Source organism: Gallinula chloropus, assembly GCF_964237585.1.
Source record: "Gallinula chloropus genome assembly, chromosome: 13".
Lineage (NCBI taxonomy): Eukaryota > Metazoa > Chordata > Aves > Gruiformes > Rallidae > Gallinula > Gallinula chloropus.
The window spans coordinates 20,827,744-20,848,104 of record NC_140098.1 but is presented as its reverse complement, the minus strand read 5'-3'; the positions used below and the strand labels follow the sequence as shown (position 1 = coordinate 20,848,104).

The 20,361-nt window shown below is 47.5% G+C and overlaps 1 protein-coding gene across 1 annotated transcript; it reads right to left on the bottom strand.

Moving 5' to 3' along the window:
- Positions 1-416: 416 nt before the first annotated feature.
- RFWD3 (ring finger and WD repeat domain 3) lies at positions 417-19,964 on the bottom strand (the record flags this gene model as incomplete). The annotated part of the gene is made up of 12 exons (XM_084270148.1): positions 417-560; positions 1,117-1,334; positions 1,593-1,807; positions 2,599-2,775; positions 4,815-4,965; positions 6,064-6,292; positions 11,409-11,523; positions 13,677-13,768; positions 15,787-15,984; positions 16,112-16,206; positions 17,909-18,162; positions 19,582-19,964. The coding sequence occupies 12 exons, from the start codon at positions 19,962-19,964 to the stop codon at positions 417-419; spliced, it is 2,271 nt and encodes a 756-aa protein (XP_084126274.1).
- Positions 19,965-20,361: the final 397 nt, after the last annotated feature.

Here is a 20,361-nt window from a genome sequence, read left to right as displayed (position 1 = left end):
TCCCAAGCAGCGAATTTGCTAGTGAGATACCAACATGAGAGAGTGCAGCAGGAGTCGCAGGTCTTTGAGTTGCTCCTGTTTTGCTTGATTCACAGAAGAGATTCTCAAGTCCCCGAGCCACACTCACACTGGAAGAAAGTGACACACGCCGGAGACAGCTGGAGAAATCCTGCTGCACTGAGGCAGCTTGCAGAGGTTGGAAACTGAAGAGGTAAGGGGGACCTAAAAAGGGAGATGGAAGAAACAAGGGAACTGCTCTAGGCACCAGTGTGTCCCAGTTCCTGCCCACTGATGCAAAGGTGCTGCAGCAGTTCCCATCCCCTGTGTGCAGGACAGTGATCCGGGAGTGAGCAGTTGTGCAGGGTAACGAGCAGCATATTTGAGAAGCCTCTCTGCAGCAGATGTGGGGCCCACTCTCACTGCCACTTGTAGATCTTCACCATCTTCTCAGTAAGTGTGGCCAAGAGGTGGGTTTGGTTCACCTCCAAGGGGCAGATGTCCAGCACTGGCATGTCAGCCTGCAGCTTCTGCAGCAAGGAGCCACTTCCAGCATCCCATAGCTGTGGGGCAGACAAGGCCAGAGGTTCAGGATTCTCCCCTCCTGCCCAAACCAGAGAAAAGCCTTTCCTCTAATTACTTCTGGGGCCCTTTGCTGACTTCCCACTCTGCTTGGGTGGTCTCTAACAGACCACCCCACCTGCCTTCTCCTTGGACTCCCGAGCGCTCCCACAGCCCACTGTCCATCCTTTGCACCCAAGCTGCTTTCCCATATAAAGAGCAACCCTCCTCCTCACCATCCCTGTCACTCCTAAAGAGCCCGTGTTCCCCCCCCAGCATGTACCACATCACTGTGCCTCCCAGTCCCAGCTACACCAGCCAGCACGGGTTCCTCTGGGCGCAGCAGGGGCTGCCTGCATTCCCCTCAATGGACCCTGGGGCTCAGTTCATATGGGGTGCTACACATGCTGCAGCAAGCCCTGCAGGCCAGCCTGCACACAGGCCAGGGTGCCCAACAAGCCACTTCCCACCAAAACATGCCAGCACTGTGACTGAGAAGGTTTCTCTCCTAAGGATTGCAATCAAACCCTGCACCACATGGAAAGGAACGAGAAGTACCAGGGCAGAATTAGATGCCTCGTCACCAGCACACACAAAGACGCTGCCATCCTCCTCTGGGCTCTGGAAAATGGCATTCTTGGTCAGCAGTTTGCAGGTGGGCCCAGCGTTGAAAGTCTGAACCGGGTGAGAAGAACACACCACATCTTCAGAGGCCTCTGTCAGCGAGCTGCAGGTCAGTTCCATCAACACACAGCGCACGCAAGGGTTATTTTTACCTGTGTGGTAAAGAAATAAGAGAGGTAACCTTTGGAAAATATAGTTGCAGACAAGCTTTAACTGCAGGACACAAGCACCACCACCCTGCAGCTGCCTCCCTTTGCCCTCGCCCAGCTCTTGTCTTGGTGCAGGCGCTCACAGCTCTGCTGAGGGCAGGGACTGTGTCCCTGCTCTGCCCTTGGCACCAAGGCTGAGCAACAGCCAGCAGATGGGACTGGGAGCGATACAGCCCGTCACCGACGTGCGCGGTTCCGTACCAGGCCTGTACGTCGCGAGGCAGTGCCGCGTGCTGATCTCTGTCTGAATGTCAATGCATCCTCCGGGTTCCAGCGGCAGGTGATGAGGCCGGTAGGACTTGTCAGCTTTCTGTTCCCAAAAGCAGGCTCCTTCCAAGGTCCCAGCCAATATCCCACCATAAGGCAGCGATGCTGAGGGCATCCGGGGCAGATAGGACAGCGATACCATGGGGCACCTGAAAGCATCAATGGCAAGAGTCAGTGCTGCCTGCCACAGCCATGCAAGTGTTCTGCCTCTGCTTCAGAGCTACGGTCTCTCCAGCCACGCTGCAAAGAACAGGCCTGAGCAGGCTACAAAATGCTCCTTCAAGCAAGGAACAGACTCACAGAACCACAGGGGTTGGAAAGGACTTCCAGAGCTCATTGGGTCCAACCCCCCTGCCAAAGCAGGGTCTCTAGGACAGGCCACACAGGTCAGCATTCAGACGGGTCTGGAATCTCTCCAGAGAAGGAGACTCCACACCCCCTGGGCAGCCTGTCCCAGGGCTCCCTCACCCTCATTGGGCAGAAGTTCTTCCACTTATCGGTGAAGTGGCTTTGTCAAGGGTGAATGAAATTCAACTGAATTCAGCTTTTTGTTTGAAAGAAGCATCAGACAGCACACATCAGCCCTGTGTAAATCAGAACGGGATTCCCTGAGCAGAGGGGACAGAGTACCAGCATCTCACACCTCTCTAGTCTGTCCTTTCCAAATTAAGCCCTAAACCTAGTTCCAAAACAAGGTGGGTTCTCCCACTCAGGCTGCGATGGCGGGTCCATTTCTGCAGTGGCCACACACTCACACAACTTACACCACGCAGCCTTAGGAGAGGCTTCTCCCATCTGTGCTGAACTTGAGTTTCTGAACAACAGATTCATCCAGACCAATATAAAGCATGACAGTTGCTGCCTGACTGATGGAAGAAGCTACACTTGGCTTCACATATGTCAGCGAAGATGAAAGGAATGAAAAACCCTTACTCCATACCTGGATTTCTGAGGGACTAGTTCCTGGACGTGAGAGTTTGTGTCTCTCAAGTCATATATCATGATAGAGCCGTTGACCAACCCAGCGTAGATGTAGTTTGGATCATCGAGGCACCAGCAGCAGCTCCAGACAGGACGGCTTGTATTGTATGTCTGCACCACAGTATTTGTTGCCAAGCTGCAGGAGAAAAGCCAAGTGAAGTAAGTACATGTAGCTTTTTGAGGTCTTCAGACAGAAGCCTCTCTCTCCAGGCTGAATCCTGAGTTAACTCCTCCTTTACTACAGACACGAATCTGGAAAGCTGAGACAAAAATAATCACTTGGATATTGTCAAGTGATTGCTAATTCTTCCAGGAAAATACTTCCTTTTCCAGATTGGAGACTGGGAAAGGAAGTCTCAGAGCAGGATCTCAGCTGCCTTACTGGAAAGGGAAAGCCAAGTTACTTTTCTGGAAACAATTAGGAGAAGTGACTTTAGTGTAATCCCGTAATATCGCCTATTCCTGAGATCACAGGGCTCATCGCTTCAGATTACATCTCTCATTAATTATTTCCCTCTTCTTACACACGAGGGACAGCACTCCTGCCTCAAAAGAATCCAACTGAAGGGAGAGCGAGACAGTGAGTGGGGAAAAGACAGTTAAAACACACATTTATGGTGTTAACTCTTTAGAAGCTCAATTTGTGGAAGGAAGAAGAGAACACACGACCCAGCGTGGCAGGTGAAGCTGGTGTCAGAGGGGTTTTGAAAGGGCAGTGCTGTTGACACAGGCTCAGTGCAGTGAGAACTCTTATCAGAGTAACTCCAGATCTCTCTGGAGTGGGTTTCTCCCTGGAAAAGGGGATTACACCCAGAACTCCAAAGCAGCAACTACCTGCTCTAAAGGAAAAACTCAGAAGGGAGTTTGATACCAGAACAGGGACTGGTAAAAAACAACAGGAAAACCCAACCCGAAGCCACGGTGCTATTTGAAACACCCACAAAGCAGAACAGGAGACTTAAGGGCATCTTGGACAATTCCTTTTGGGAGGAGGACTGCGAAATCAGTAGCTAGAGGAGGAGAGGTGGCAAAAAGGGGACTTTTCTTTTAGAGCAAGACTGAAAGAAGCACGAAGATGCTGCTGAAGCAAGCACTGAACTCTGAGACATTCCAGGATTGAGCACAAAGGCAAGAGGATCACAAGTTCCAATGCAGCCACATGGGTGGATATGGGAGTCAAGTGTCTGAGCAGATACTGCAATGAGAAGCTGCTCTTTAGATAAAACCACAGCAAGAGATCAGCCTGGCTGGTCAGAAATCTGTTGTGCTGACTCCAGCAGAGACAATTCCTTTGGCTCTTTAGTCTAATAAACACTTCGGCATGGGAACAGGAAAGTGACATTCTTTACACATTTAATTCTTACAGGATTAAGTTCTCTTCTGTGCCTCACTCCTAGGCAAGAACTGGGACTAATCAGTCGTGTTGCAGCCACATACCCTGCCTAACCCTGTGCTGACTGACAGACAGACGCACATACAGACGTCCCTGTAACTCTGTAAGAATCAGCCAACAAAGTTTTGAAGCCACTCAAGCTCAAGACTGAAGGGCAGCAGAGTGGCAAGAAAATACACTCACAGGCTGTGAATTCTACCTGAGCAGATTAATTTCTTCCCTCAGCCTCTGCATTATGAGTCCCCAGCCTGCTCCTTTAAGTCTCTGCTAGCTCCAGAGAACCTACACTCCTCTACCACCTGCTCAACCATCCATCTGTCTACACCTTTTGTATCCCAGGTGAATTCCATCCTCCATGAGAAGTTTCAAGTCAGAGAAGGCAACATCAGTGTTTCAGGCTGTATGTACAAGTTCCCCTGCTCCACACTTCCCCACAGTAACACAAGACCAAGTGACAGTAAATTTCACACCCATGCATCATGCTACATTTTCTCCTCAACCCAACTTGGCCAATCCATGTTGAATTACTTGGTTTCCACTGATTTCTCCACAGGAAAACTAAGCAAAGTCATGTAGCTCTATAACACCTCCACGAAAGAAGTCTCTTTCTGTTAGTTCCCACAGTCAGGAAGAATACACAGACCTGGCCTCATCTTCACAGCATCATTTGGAAAGCAAAACAGCAAGTGCTGCAAGGCATTTAAAGTGAACAAAATCCAACCCAGCCTCCTGCACACAGCAACACTCGTCTGGGAGACGTTGCTCCCTCAAGCAGGACTCACCTGGTAAGTTTGACAGTGTTGTCCAGAGCAGCAGAGAGCAACAAGCCATCTGCCTGGCTGCTGAAAGACAGCCCCCGAATCTGTTTGCTGTGGATAGGGATGTACTGACTGCTCTTCAGGTCAGCCACACTCATCATCTTAATGCCACAACCTGTCACAGGATAAAGCAGGTTATTGGGAGGCAGCATGCACAATTCTACACCAGAATGATATTGTCAGGAGTGAAACTTGGTGTGGGATGAACACCTAAAAGTTATTTGCTGTTCTTTGGTTCAGATGGCAATGGGGTTAAACCCTTAAGGATCCCAGCCAGTGAGAGCAGACTCAGCACAGCAATTCCTGTTACAAGAGCTGTCTGCTCTTTAGCCAGGTTCTTGAGACAGCCTTGCCTAGATAAACACAGTGCGGTAGGGTTACACGGCTAGTTAAGAGAACAAGCATCACTGCAAAGAAGGGTTACAGGTGAACTGAACCTGTGTGCTACAAGTGTCACCACAAAGCCACCATTCAGAGATTCATTCCCTGGCTCCAAAAGCCAGAAAAGAAAAACAAGGTCAGCTGAACACAGACAACAACGTTGTTACGTTGAGATAAGACATGTTAACCTCCAGACTGTAAGCTTTCATTAACAAAGCACTGAAGGACTCGGCAAATAAACTCTCTCAGACTTGTACTGCTGCTTCTAGTTCCCTGGAAAAGCAAGTTGGAGCTGGTCCAGACATCGGGTCACTTGCCCAAGGCCACAGTAGCCAGACAGCAGCAGAGCTGCCCATGGCTTCTTGGCTCCGTTTCCTCACAGGGAAGCAGCATTCCTGTCACTCATGCAGGAAGTTTTGGGTTTTCAAAAGCACATATACTGACAAACCAGCTGCACATGGATCGATCTACCCACAGTTAGGGGAGCAGGGTTCCTCATTCAAGCACTGGAAGGTTCTCTGCAGGCCTTCATGTGCTGGCCCCTTGTGCCTTTGTGCAAAGGGTTAGTCTCATTGTGGTGTGCAGACACACCAACGTGTATGCTTGAGGACATGGTGCTTCATGGGAAGAGCCAGAGACCTTCTGCTTGGACTCTGCTGTAGAAGTGGCAGGGCAAACGAGCTGCCTCACTAAGGCATAGGTCACCAATGGAGGGGCCCGAGTCTCATGAGCTTTCCCCACACAAACATCAGGTAGAGAAGGGGAGACAGAAGTAGAAACCACATTTAAACTTTCCCCTGGGAACCCCCAAAACCTTGAATTGATTAATTACCAGGAATAAAAGTAGACTGTGGAGAAGGCTGCGATACCACGAGACAGCTCAGTGAGTCACAGTATGCCATCACTCTGCAGTTCCCACTCTGGGACACCACAAAAACCTTTTCCAAGTGGTACTTGCGCTGGCTTTGGCTGGAGGGGAGGCTGCCTGGCAGGCAGGCACGGGAGCTGCCAGGCTGCTGAGAAGCGCTCGCATTGTGCTGGGCCACCAGAGCCTTCAGCTCCTGCAAAGAAAAAGACCGGGAGAGCTTTAATTGTGCCTCTGGCAACGTAACCTTCTGTGCTGTCTGTTCCAGATGCTCCAACTGTACTTGTTCTCAGATAAAAAGAGAAAATAGGGTCCAATTTCCACACTCTTCCTGAAATGCTGAATTTCCAATCCCACTGACTATGGCAGTGAGCAACAAAAGCGTTCAGATGCTACGCAGGTTCTGGCAGAGGGTACTTACAGCCTGGTATCCTATGTATGAGGCCCTGTGAAAGAGAGGGCTCTTGGGCAACACATAAAAGCCAATAACAATTATTACCAGATCAATGCTGTTTAGAAGAGAACGAACTGCTAAGTATTGCACGCAGCACAGCCACAGGAGAAAGGCAATTAGAATCATTTTCCAGAATTTCCAGAATACCTCATTAAAAAAAAAAATAATAATAAAAGCCTGAGTCTCAACACAAAAGGCATTGCAGGAAAGAACTCAGCCTATTTAATGAAGATGACCCTGTTCTTGTAAACCTTGGGCAGCAAATTCCAGGAACGGCACCACTCTCAAGAGCTCCAAGCCCGGTTTTCTGCCACCTCCTCCTCCCCCACCTCAGCTGATGAATGCTCAAGGATGCTCAGCAGAGACAGGCCAAGGACAGCTTCCATCAGCAAGGAGGTATTCCTCAAATTCCTCTTCCCACAGAGATCACCGGGGTGAGGCGGGTATGTGAGCAGTGGCACTGAGATACAGTGAGCTGACTGAAAACGTGCCTGTGTCCCTAAAAACCCCAAAATGTTGAGAAGCTTCTTGTAATCCAAGGGCAAAACCAGACAGTACAGAACCCCAGGGGTATTAGAGGGAGCATATATATAAAGAAGATTGCTACTCACTTTCTGTTGTCTGAGCAACATAGATTAGACTTCAAATACTATGTAACTTTTAAACAATTAAGGACTGCAAGAGTGGTATTACCAATATGTCAGTAGACTGCAAACCAGCTTCAGTATCGAACCAGCCACTATCACTTAACTCACATCTAAGCAAAGGCAGCAGTTCTCTGAGAGGAGGGGTCAGAGATCAAGCTCTACATGAATAGTCATCAAGAAGACCTATAACTTTTGGGAACTGCTCAAGAGGAGGGCAATCCCAGTGTTTCACAGAGGTCTGATCTGTTTTGCATCAAGCTGACTGAAAATTCCCCAGGGGAATAAAAAAAAAAGTTAAATAAAATTGAAACTGATGACTCAAGATGATCCTGTTAGAGCAAAGACAGAACAACCTGGGGAGGAATGAGAGGTGTGTGGGGCACCAGGATGCTTATGATGGAAGCTATAGCTTCAGGCTTAGAGCATGCAGTCAGTGAAGACATGGGTAGCTTACCAGAAAGTGATTTCTGATCAAAAATTTAAAAACACAACTCCTTACTTCCTACAAGGCAGGAGAACACCACCACCACTGAGGGTCAGAAGAGGTTAAACTCACTTGCTGCTCTGGGGAGTTTACAAAACTCGCCTTGTTACCTGCCCTCAACACTCAACTTTCACACAAGTCAACAAGAAACCCAGGCAATTAAAACCACAAGCACCATTAGCACGTTTACATTTAAACACAACCCACAAACCCAGCAGAGACAGGAAGTCTTAGTGGAAACCCGCTGCCAAACCGATTCACAACGATGCACAGCAGAACAAATAGAACAAATTCCACTAATTGTGCTCAGAAGAACTCTCTCCTGAAGTGTAAACCTGTACCTTGGTTTGAGATGTTTGCAGAGGTTTCCTGGTGTTGCCTGAGGACCTCGAGGGCACAGTCGAGTGCCTGCACAGGCTGTGACTGCCTCCTACAATTCAGCTGGCCGCTGTGGTGACGCCTGAGCACAGTCACAGCAGTTGGGAAAAGGTGACATACAGAAGCCTTCCTGAGGAGTATGTGCAAGCAATAGAAGCAGGAGAGCACAGTGAGTAGAAAGCAGGCAGCTACAAGTCCAGCACAGCATTGTTTTGAGTATAAGGTTTTGATCTTTGTATCTGATAGGAAGCTTGAAAGATGGAGGCAGTTATCAGATGCCTGTCACGCTCTGGCTGTGCTCCCGCAGACCTCTTGCGGAAGCCCTGCCCGCTGCCCTGTGCTTTACACAGCCCCAGCCTTGCCTTTAAAAGAGGTGAGCACATGACTCTACAACCCTCAAGCTGCAGTGACACAGGTCTGGCTTTGGTTCCAGTTCAAATTCAGAGGGATGCAGAGCATGCTTTCATCAGCTTTTGCTTACTTCTAGGCCTTCCCCAGACATGGGAACACATGTGAACACAAAGATGGCCAAGCTGGAAGATTTTTATGCCACAGAGACATCACTCTACTGTTTTTACAAAGGCATTTGGTTCAGTATTTTGCCATCAAATTCTTTTTAAATAGGACAAAAATCCTATTTAATAAAAGCTTTTCCAATCCATCAGGAGATATACACCAACCTCTGCAAGGTGCTTTCCTCCCCACTGCAGCACTCATCTCCTGTCATTCCCCTTCCAGTCTCCCCTTCACCACTCCATGCACCAGCAGAACCTATTTCCCACTTACCAACACAAATCTCCTGCCCCAGTCCATCAGTGGCATTAATGCCAGAAGCCACAGACCAGATGCTTATCGTTAGCTAATGTATACTGAAAATTTTGGCAGATTCAGGAGCACTGCAGCAGCTCATGTCTGAGTCCCATGTTCTTTGCTCTCACAAAGGAAAAGCTTTAGGCAAAAATAAGGTTTCAGGAGCCCTGCATCCAAAATGCAAGCACAAACCTGCTGCGCTGCACATGGCTCAGCACAGCTCAGCTGCAGGTTTACATACAGAAACACCACTGGGGAGAGCTTTCTTCCAGAGTCTGAGCTACCTACCTACCCTCTCTTCCCTTAAGTTCCTTTCCTCTCAATTTTTTACCTTGCTAAAGGCTTAAACATGCCTCTTCTAGCCTCAATCATCTTAAATACTTCAAAGCAGGATGGACAGGATTGTTAATGGACCAAAGGAAGGAAAAAAAAAATAAAAAAATCACACAATCAGAACTGTAGGGGTTGGAAGGGACCTCCAGGATCACAGAGTACAACCTCCCTGCCAAAGCAGGGTCCCTGGGACAGATTGCACAAGGCGGCGTCCAGATGGGTCTGGAATATCTCCAGAGAAGGAAACTCCACATCCCCCTGGGCAGCCTGTCCCAGGGCTCCCTCACCCTCACTGGGAAGAAGTTCTTCTACATATTGGTGTGGAACTCCTTGTGCTCCAGCTTGAGGCCATCACCCCTTGTCCTGTCCCCACAGACACTGAGAAGATGCTGCCCATGTCCCCCTGGGTTCCACACTTCAGATATTGATAACCATTGATCAGATCCCCTCTCAGTCTTCTTTTCACAAGGGTGAACAGTATATAAACTTACAAAATGGTCCTAATTCCTGCCATGGCTGCTGCTGAGGCTCAGCTCAAGCGCACTGGCAACAAAAAGGGTTCACACCATTACTTTTTTTGGGGGGGACAGGGATGGACTAATGGTATTTGTTTTCAGACACCAAGGTTTGTACACAACCAACAGAAAACATAACTATTCCAATAAAGTGCTATGGAACCAAACTTGTCCATGCTCTCAGGGATATTTGGTATGGTGATTTCACTCATTTCTTTAGTAATCCCACAGCACTTTGGCATACAGAGCTGTAAGCAAATACAGAAAGCAACTAAACACGTTCTCCTACACCACCAGCACCATTGCTTCATCGCTTGCCAAAAGGACCAGGGCAACAGAGCGCAGATGCGAGTAGGCAAGTTCAGACTGGAAGTCAGGGAAAAGCCCTCTTGGTGAGGATGGCCAAACAACAGGATGTCCAGGGAGGATGTGTGAGCTGCTTGTCAGTGCTCAAAACCTGCTGTGACGGGACCCTGAGCAACCCAGCCCAACGCCCGGTAATTTCCAACTGTGGAGTCATTGCTTTACTAGATGACCTCTCTTAAGAGAGGGAACTTAGAGACTTATTCCAGACTTCCTGCTGAGTTTCTGCTCCCCAAATCGTTTTACCTTCCAGTTTATTCACAGCATAAACAAGCACCTTGAAATTGCTTCCAGCATTCACATTAACCACTGCAGGACAGTGATGAATGCAGTATAAATACTGAAACAGAGCTTAAAGAACACAGGGTACTTAATCTTTATAACACACGACTTCAATTCAGTTAGCAGAGATACTCGATCACTGAGCACCAAAAGGATTGCAGGAAGACACATGGACCCACAGCCTTATCTCACTCACGTTTTGTTTAAGCCAAAGTTTAAAGTGGACCAATTTTCTTATTAGCTCTGATGAGCAAACAGCTTCATACAGGAATTTAGGCAAGCAATTCATAAAGTCTTATCTTGCATCATACAGGAAGACTTCAGCAAAGAGGATGTTGCTTAATGTACCAGACACGAATAGCAAAGGCTATAAAAAAATCCAGAAGTAGAGAAAAGCATAAAATTGAGTTACTAGATAGTGAAAGGTTAGATATGATCTCTCTCATACAATGAATCAAGCCTAGAAACTGACTGTGAAACAGGCCACTGGAAATCCTTGCACTGATGGAACACTCCAGGTCTCTAATTAAGCACCTTCTGGTATGCTGAATGTTGACTGACCTTTACCAAAAAAGGGGGGTAAAAAGGGGTTTTTTTGCTGCTTTCTTTTGTTTTTACAAACAGCCATCTCTTCACAAACTACTTCTCAAGGGCTCTTGACTAACTAGTGGTAACAAGCCCCAGTATGCGTTTACCAGAGACTTTCAAAGCTTATTCTGATGCAGCAAAGAGAAAGATGAGGACAGGAGGTTTGGTGCTGTATTGCCATGCCTTTCCAGGCCCCACAAAACCTGGAGGAGTAACCTGCAACATCAGCACCAACAACCTCTACTTGCACCTTTGATTAAGTCTTAGATGCACAAAAGAAAGGTTGGTGTTGTGTAGTACACCTGAACTTGTCAGCCTGCTATGTTTAGAATACTCCTGAGTCACTGAGTTTACTAAATCTTGCTGCTTATTAAAATGGAAGCCTGTTCCCTCTAAGGGAACACACAGGAGCCAGGTTGAAAAGGGAATCCTCTGTGTGTCTGTGGCACGATACTCACCTGAACCTGCCTGCGGAGTTTGCTGCATTCATCTGTCAAAACCTGCAGCTGGAGCCGGCTCTGCGCAGATTCCAGCTCTGCCTCTCTCCGCAACTTCTGCTCCTTTTCTAAAGAGCTGGAGGAATGAGAGAAAAAGCAATCCTTAGCTCTAGGTACTACCTAGGCAGCTCCTCCAGGCTGTCAACTCCTATCCCCAGGTAAATTTACCCCTTTCAGGTAAATCCAAAAGTTACAGAAAATCGGGTACCACGCTCATCTGGTACATCCACACCTCGAGGCGTTCTCCGTTATGCAATTGTACCGAATGACTCACTGGAGTATTGTTCCACAGAAGCCACAGCCTTTCTCCTCACCCTCTCCAAACATGCTCATTTAGAAAAGAAAGGGGAAAAACATAATCTTTCCCAACCCCAGCCCCCACAGACATAGCTTAGCAAATTCTACACCATCAATGTACCAAAATACCACGTCAGTCATGCAGAGAGTCATGAGGACCTTCAAGCTTGTTTCTACTCTCAGGAACTAACCTTGTACTCCAGGAGAACAGCTGTGTCAGAAATAGATACAAGACACATTTCCTGTGAGCATCCTTACAGAAGCCACACGTACGACCTCACCTTGAGCCTAAAAGTGCATGCACACACTTCAGTGGCAGCATTTTGATGACACGCTACAATTTCACTTTCACATGTGCTTTGCATACAAAGGAATAGTTAAAGACTGGAACGAAACACTGGTGTTCATTAAATTATCTGCACATTTGACCTACAGTGTTGACCACTGCATTCTGCACTTCAAAAACCTGCAATATTCCAGTTATTTCAGCAGCTTGGGCACAGGCAGACTCAGCTTTCCTAAACTGACCAAGCCCAGCATGCTTACCCAGCACAGGATTCAGTCATGCCCTCACAGTGCTTTCACACAGGGTTTTTTGCTGCAGATAAAGCAGGGGAAGCGCTGTGCTTGACCATCACAAACGCATCCCCTTAGACAAATAACCAGAGCCCGAAGGCTGGGTTTTCTTTTTCTTTTAAGGCCAAGAATAAACCTGATGATCTTATTCCTAATTCAGAGCTCTGTGCAAACAATATCGATGTGTGCATCAGCAGTCACATTGTCCTCGAGCCATGGCCGCGCGCCACGGAGCAGCCACTGCCAGCACATGCGCCCGACTGACAGGCGGCCCTTGCTGTCTGCTTCCCAAAAGAAACAGGAGGCAGAGGAGGTGCCAGGCAAGTGGGGAAAGGCTGCAGCAAGACTCTGTGACACACATGCAGAAGTCAAACAACTTCTGCCCCATGAGAAGTAAGATTTAAACACACAAATGCATTCTGTGCTTTCAGGGGAAAAAACCCTCTTATTTATCAGTATAATATACTGATTTATGCAGTATAAGTAGTGTGACCCTTCTAAATTACAGTTCAAACACCATCAGGCAGTGGCAATCTGGATAGAAGAGATGTTTCCCTTTGGGACAGTTACTCCTCCCTCATTTGTGATTAATAATTACCAGCATAGCAAGGTTTCTGTTGAAAGACTGCACTGAAAGAGCAGCAGTACAGCTAGAGACAGATGAAGACCACCCCAATTAAATTCTATTCACTGTAAGACCCAGGAGAACTCAGACATCTGCAGCCTTTTCATTTCAGAATAGTATCAGTGACAGCATCTTACTGGAAAGAAATTAACCCCCATTTTCTTATGTGCTTCTCCTTTTCTCAGTAAAAAGTCTACACAAGTCAGAGGGTGAAGTAGACTCCTAATAATGCTTGCCGACCTTTTGTAAGTAAAGCTACATAAAGAGTTTGACAAAGCAAGATGGAAAGTGATTCATGTGAGAGATTACTCTGTTTAATGCATGCAGAAGAGATGGCAGAAAAGGTCAGCTATTCACCCCCCTCGCATTTCTAGCCGTGCCTCACTTCTCTCATCTAATGATGAATTAGCAGCGTGCTACTTTTTGGCACCAGCTCCACGTGTTCTCCCATGATGCCATTTCAGGATACAAACACAAGACAGCTCATCCTATTCCAGTGCTGCAAAGGGTGAGCTCAAGAATTCCGTGCCAAAAGAAAACTTCTCCTGCCAGGTAAGACAGGCGCAACACAGCCGGAACCAACGCCGTGGCTCCAGCCAGCCGCACTCACAGTGACCCCCATGGGAATGCCCAAGTTGCACACAGCATATTAACCAGCACAGGAAGTCAGAGCGTGACAGCAGAGCCAGAGTGCAGCTTCCAGCAGCACGCGATGGGTGCCGACACCGTACCTTTTCATGCGCTCCTGCTCGCTGGTGTCCAGCGCTTTCAGAGTGCGAGCGTACAGGATCACGATGTCGGAACGCTTCGCTTTCTTATTGCACTGAAATAAGAGACAAGTTCAGTTCACTCACAAGAGTTCAACTCCAAATTCACACACCCCCCCCAACAGGTTGCTGGGTGTTATTCTGAAAGATCCTCATGGCTTTGAAGAGCAGGGTTCTCTACTCAAGCACAAATCCACAGAACCCACAGAGGTAAACACAGTGTGTTTGCTCCCTCCTGCAGACACCAGAGCTCTAACCAGGGCTCCAACAACATTTTGGGGCACATATCCTACTGCACCTTTAATAATACCCAGACCAACCTCTGTTGTGAAAATATCAAAAGCAGCAGCTTGGCCAACAGACAAGGGTTTGGGAAGCCCTGAGTAACACCCACCTCTGTTATTTCCATATTATACTCCTTTAATCAAATCCTCTAGCCAAAGTCCATGAAAGCATCCCAGTGTCAGTACAGAACACAGACATCCCACAGATTTCAGTGATGCACAGGGAGCCAGGTATTTCAGTAACTGTGTGCACCTGGCTGTGACTATTCAGCACTTTAGATTTGGGTGAAAAAAACAGGGATAATACCTCCCTGAAGAAATTACAGCATCTGCAAGCTTAATGCTTTGCAAATACACTTTATTGATCAGAAAAGAGGCAGGGAATACTCAGATTGAGTAATCTCCACTGAACATTAAATTACCATGTGTGCTTAAAACAGAGAAGTCCTGTTATTTTGTAGTACAAAACTAGGATGGGTAACAGTTTTGGATCAGACAAGCCCCCTCACTTTGTCAAGAACTGCCTTGCAGAGCAGTAAATGGCCAAGACGGCTTTCCTGGCAGGCAGCAGCCATCACTGGCAGGATCAGGAATACAGCAATTTCACAACAACTTGCACTCAAGCCACTTAGTATACAGAGCACCATGCACAGCAACTCCGTGCTATTCAATCAGAGAATGCCCAGCCACAAAGACAGCTACTGAAAACGAAAGGAAGATGATTGAGATGCAAGGTTCTCTTCCAGAGCACGTTGTTCTCCCAGGAACCTTTGCAATTACACCACTGGAAGAAAAAAAAAGGAGCAAGCACCCCTTACAAGTTGTTAAGAGTTCAAGAAGAAAGCAGTCACAAAATTCCAAGGGGCAAAGATGACAGGAAGGTGTCTGAGAATTCTGTCTGGGCCTGGAGCGGGTGAAGAAAAGCTTACACAGAACTGACAGGTTTGGGCCTTTGCTATGGCAACAGCGATTCTTTAGGTTTAACCACAGCACGTGTCAATGTGGGGGGGGGTTCTTGTTGAGAGGAGGGAATCCTGCACAGAGTCAAGGAAGACTATGGAAGCTCTCAAAATGACAAAGCCAAAGAAATCCTGGGCTTCCAGCCACCGACTCGGCAAGCGGCAGAACTGAATCCTATTTACAAGGTACTTGTTGACCTATTTTTGTGTGTCAACATTCCTTTCTGGAGAAAAGGAATAAGGAATGGAAGCACATCACAGAGAAGCACAGACCTAATCGAAAGAGATCAGTATTACCCACGGGAACAAGACCGGAAAGAGTGCCTTAAAAAGCAGATCTACCACTTGCAAATGGACAACAAAGGATGCAATTCATTTCTCAGTTCCCTCTCTGCAAGGTGATCTGCTACAATCCAAAACAGATGATTAACCAACTGAAAACAGTCCTTGAGACAATTTCTGGTGCAATAACCTGTCCTCTATGCTTAATTAATTGCTTCTAGGAATCTGTCTGCCACTCCCATGCTCCAGGACCAGAGTGTGATGCTCTGAACCCAATTACAGGTTTAGCACTTGAACTCTCAAACCTCTGGGTCCGCTTCTCACAAACACCCTACTTCAGGGTGGAAATCCAAGTCAGAGCCCCCCCCTTTAAAGCAGCAGCAGCTGTTATTGGCCTAGTTACATCAAAATACTGGTGATTTTTGTTCTTTCTGACAGCAGGCAAAGGTGGATTCATCCAAGCAGCTGTAACAGTTCCCTTGACCACGACCTGCAGCAGAAGCTACCTGACAGCAAATCCTTCCCAGTGCACACAAACGTCTGTCTTACCTGGGGGCACTTCCCTGCCTGTCCCTTGAGCCACTTTTCGATGCAGGTGTAACCAAAGAGGTGTCCACATCGCAACGCTGAGAGACGGTGGTCTCCTGCATTGGTCCACTGCTCAAAGCAGATTGCACAGGTATCCCCTTCCTCCTCGTCCAAAGGCACGACAGGAACCGATGGCTCCGGTTCCTTTCGTGGAGTTCTCTAGAATCAAAAATTTAAAAAAAAACCCCAAAACAAAACAAGAGACACAAAATCAAACACAAAAATTTAGACAAGTGCAGCATTTGCAATGTTTAACCCATCTCCAGAAACATTTAGGCCACTGTACCTGCTTTTGCTGGACTTCAGCCTCCTCGTGACTTCCATGTTCTACAGAAACTTGAGACAAAGCTTGAGGTGGCTCTGCTTGGCCCTCGCTGGAAACTAAAGAAAGCACTGCTGTAATGAACTGAGAAGTAATGGGGGGAAAAGGAGTTGTCCTTAACTTGATCTGAACTCCTCAGGGCATAAGGTCATCAGCACAACAACGGCACAGGTGACATACAAAGCTTTGGATCAGCATCCTGGATACTGAAGGCCAGGTGGTCTCTGTGTAAGCCCTTCCACTCATCAGCAGTAATGCTGAAGAACTTTATGTTTCCCTTTATAAAAGGCAGCAAAATTTCAGTGAAAAAATGGGAGGTCTTTTAAAGACAGCAATTATTATGGATTTTCTGACCTGCACACAGGTCTATAGTCAGGCTGATGTAAGGTTACACCCTGCGTCATTATCCCCAGAGAAAAGCAGGCACCAATATGCAGAAGTTATTTGGCCAAGGGATCTAAGCGTGCATATTTCATGTGCCAAGAAAGCATTTACCATATGCTGTTGGTCCATTCACCCTGACTTAAGCAGTTTTCCAGCTGGTAGTTATCCGAACTATCGATTCTGCCAGGCCATATGTTTTTGCAGTGGGGCTCTGTTAGCCCTTCTGTTGAAGCACGGGCACACACAGAACGCTACGCTACGCTTGGATTGCCACCACTAGCAGGCTCAAAAAGGAGCAGAAATCACTGTGTTCCCCCCATCTCCTGATAAAACAAAAGAGTTGCTGGTCACATTCAGTATTTGGGGCTGATGTTCTCAAGGCAGTAGAGAGGTATCACCTAAGCCTGGTTCTGGGCTGAACAGGAACTGGTGGCTTACATAAGCAAGAGGCGAGGGAATTCCAGAGAACCCTACAGACAGCATATGTTCATGCAGCATTAGACAGCACTTAACAGCTTGAGCTCCTGTCACGTGTAAGACTAGCTGGGAGCAGGCTGAATCAATGTGTTCAAAAGACACCTCATGGATGTACCCTCAAAGAAAGGGTGTCAAGGTAGGGTGGCCAGTCAAAACCAAAACTAAGGGCAGGGACTGCAGCACAAGGAGACCAAATTAAAAAAAACAAACAACCAAACAAAACCCAACAGCCTTGTTCTCTTATTCTCTGGGTATCAATAACCTTGACAGGCAAGTTAACTATTTGTCACTCTTACAAATAAAACTACATATGCTCATCACCATGTCACTGAAGTGCGTTGGCAGCCTGTGAACATGGGCCTGGATGAAGGATTGGGAGCCAAAAAAAGCCCAGGAAAGGCAGACAAACAAAAAGCCCACCATCCTAAGTATCTCCAGCTCCTCAGCGTCACAAGAAATCACAGGAAGGAAAAGAAAGCTCTAACCTGGAGCAGACTGAAATCTTAAATCATTAAAAAAGACTGCATCAGATCCTTCTCTGACAACTGCTGACCTCCAGATATGACTTGATGTCTTTAACAATACACCTTAGTAATTTAAACGTGCTAAATACTAATCTCTAAACTTGAGGTTATTCTGAACACTTCCAGGGTTATTTATAAGCAGAAGCCCACAAATAACACACACACACACACGTATTTAACATTGTGGCAGCAATCCCCCATTGCTGCTACTGCTTGCCAGAAAGCCTTGCGGTAGCACCCTGCTCCTGCCTGCTGCCAGTGGAACGTCTCTTAGCACTGTCTGCTGTGAAGCTTGAAAGGATTTCCCTGCTGAGTTCTGAAACTGCACCAGGAGTTTCTGCAATCCATCTCTACACAGCTCAAACACAGCACAAACCTCCAGAGCTGGATGCTGGAAGCGTAGCCGGGGCTGACCGTAACGGCAACGCTGCAGCCTCCACCACTTCCTCCTCCTCCTCCTCCTCCTCCTCCTCGGCAGAAGTGCTGCTGTCAGAGTCGCTCACTTCTATGGTTCTGCCGGAGCTGTGTTCCTGGTTGTCCCTGGCAATAAGTGAAGGCTCCAGGTGCAGAACCCGTCCTGGAGCTGATTCTTGCGTCCTGCTGAGTTGAAAGTAACTGTCCAACGCCACCCTGAGTCCAGAAAAGGATTGAAAGCCAGTTATTTCAGGTAAGCTAAAGGCTAGGCATGCTTCTCCCTGCTTGCTTGCGGTAAAACTCCTAGGCTCTGACTGCAACAGGAAGGTATCAAGGTTATCAGGACAGACCTTCCCTGGTAGCAGGACAGCCCCACACAACTGCTCACTTTATAATCAATCGGCAGCATCATGTGGCAACCATGCATTCTGCTCAGCTCAAAGACAATCTCCTACTTTGCACAACGATATTTTCTTCTTTGCAGGTGGTGCAGGGGGGTGGAGAGAAGAAAAGCAAAGCAGAGACATAGGTACTGGTCACTGAGAGCCAGAAGAACTCCAAACCTGTACTTAACACTCCTAACTGGGACCTGGTTCCCAAAGCCACTGATAGTATCAGATGCACGAGGTCTGCATTGCAGTCTCAGTCCACTGACTGCTTCATGCCTGGTCTTTCTACTTTCCCCTCTTCTTTTCTAGTGGAACTTCATCCCTGGATAGAAACATCCTCCCCTCTCCCCATGTCAGTTCAGCTATCATCTCAATTACCCTTCCAATTCAAAAGACAAGTTTGTCAGGTTGTCTTCTAGCCCAGAGAACTCCAGTGACCTTCACAGGCAATCCAAGGGCAAACCGTACAGTTATGTTTAATCGTCTGGGAGGAGAGGGGTTCTCTGCCTCACTGAATTTAAAGGCAATGCTCCAGTTAATTATAATTTCACCCTTGGCATTTACAAAAGCTACAAAGATGAGACAAAAACCAAACAAACCGGAAACAGGGATTTCTTTCTGGCTGGAGCGAATCACCCTTTAAATCCATGACAAATGGTATTAAACATAGAACTTTTACTTCTTTGCCTGAAGGGAACAACAACAAAAACAAACCCAAGCCACCACAAAAAAACCCCCATGCCCCTATAGAAAAATAGGAGTTTGCATGTCTGAATGTTTCTGCAGCAACTGCCACCAGAAAACCTAATCAGGCAATCAACAAATCAAAAGGTGAAACGCAAAACACAGCATAAGCTCCACTGAGCTAAATGCTGGCTGGAACTGCCGAGAGTCAGCGCTGCTGCAGGAAGTGCCAACAGGAATCTGGCAGAGCAGAGGGAACAGTGCAGCAGGAGCTCTGCAAGCAAGATGGAAAGTGTAGAAAGGCTCAGAAGTCAACAACACCACACCAGCACAAGAAACATGGTGGGGGGATTCACTTAACAAGGGCAAAGATCCTGCCAGAAGAGATCAGAGCGTGCTGTGTCATTCTTGAGCTTAAAAGATATGTGAGATGCCCAGAATTTGGCCACAACTGCACATGTGGACTGAGCTCCTATAAGCTCTGGCTCTATTAGCCAGGAAGGCAGGCAGTTTTAAACTGATCCTGGAATAGGTAAGAGACCCAGTCCCATTTCTGCTTTACCTGGCACTGAGTGTCCTCTGGGAACTGCTGATTCTCTGTTGCCTGTGTGTTCTCCTCATGCGCGGACGCTGCGGGACCTGCGGCACTGGCAACGGCCGATGCAGATCAAGGGTCCCTCGTAACCTCTGCAGTATGGTGAAAGCAGAGGCAGGACTCAGCTGTTGGTCAGGCTCAGCAGCTGCTCCTCTCGTTGTACCAGTGTTTGGTATGACAACAGCATCATAGGCAGGAGGAATTGTAATCCTGTCGCCTCCTTCACCGAGTGCCAGAGCGTGGGATGACAGCCCTGCCTGACCAGAAGGCTCTGCAGGAAGCACCCCTGGGTTCTCTCCAGAGAGACCAGCCGCTGGTTGGAGATCAACTTCCATCTCTTCTTGAGCCATTTCTGCAAAGAGTTGAAGAACATGGTCATTTATTTGCAAGCCTGACAGCAGCAAGAATCAGGTGCAGCAGCCAGCGACTACAAAAGCCTTTAGAATTCAGACTGGAGAAAAAAAAACCCTGTCCTTTCACAGCAGAGCTACATCAACTCAAGGCGATACACCTACGGGAGCTGGCACAGCACACAGCACCCTCCCAGAGTCCTTGACTCAAAATCTCTGCCTCAACAGCACCTAACACCAAAGCTGCACTGCCAAACAGACTTAAGCAAGCCTTTGGATGAACATGGAAAGTTAAGGATTTCTTGCTGGCATCATTTGCTTGCCAGTAAATTCACGTGGATCTCGGAGAACAAGAGTTTGGAAGTACTCTAGAGACTCTCCATGGCGAGCAGCACTG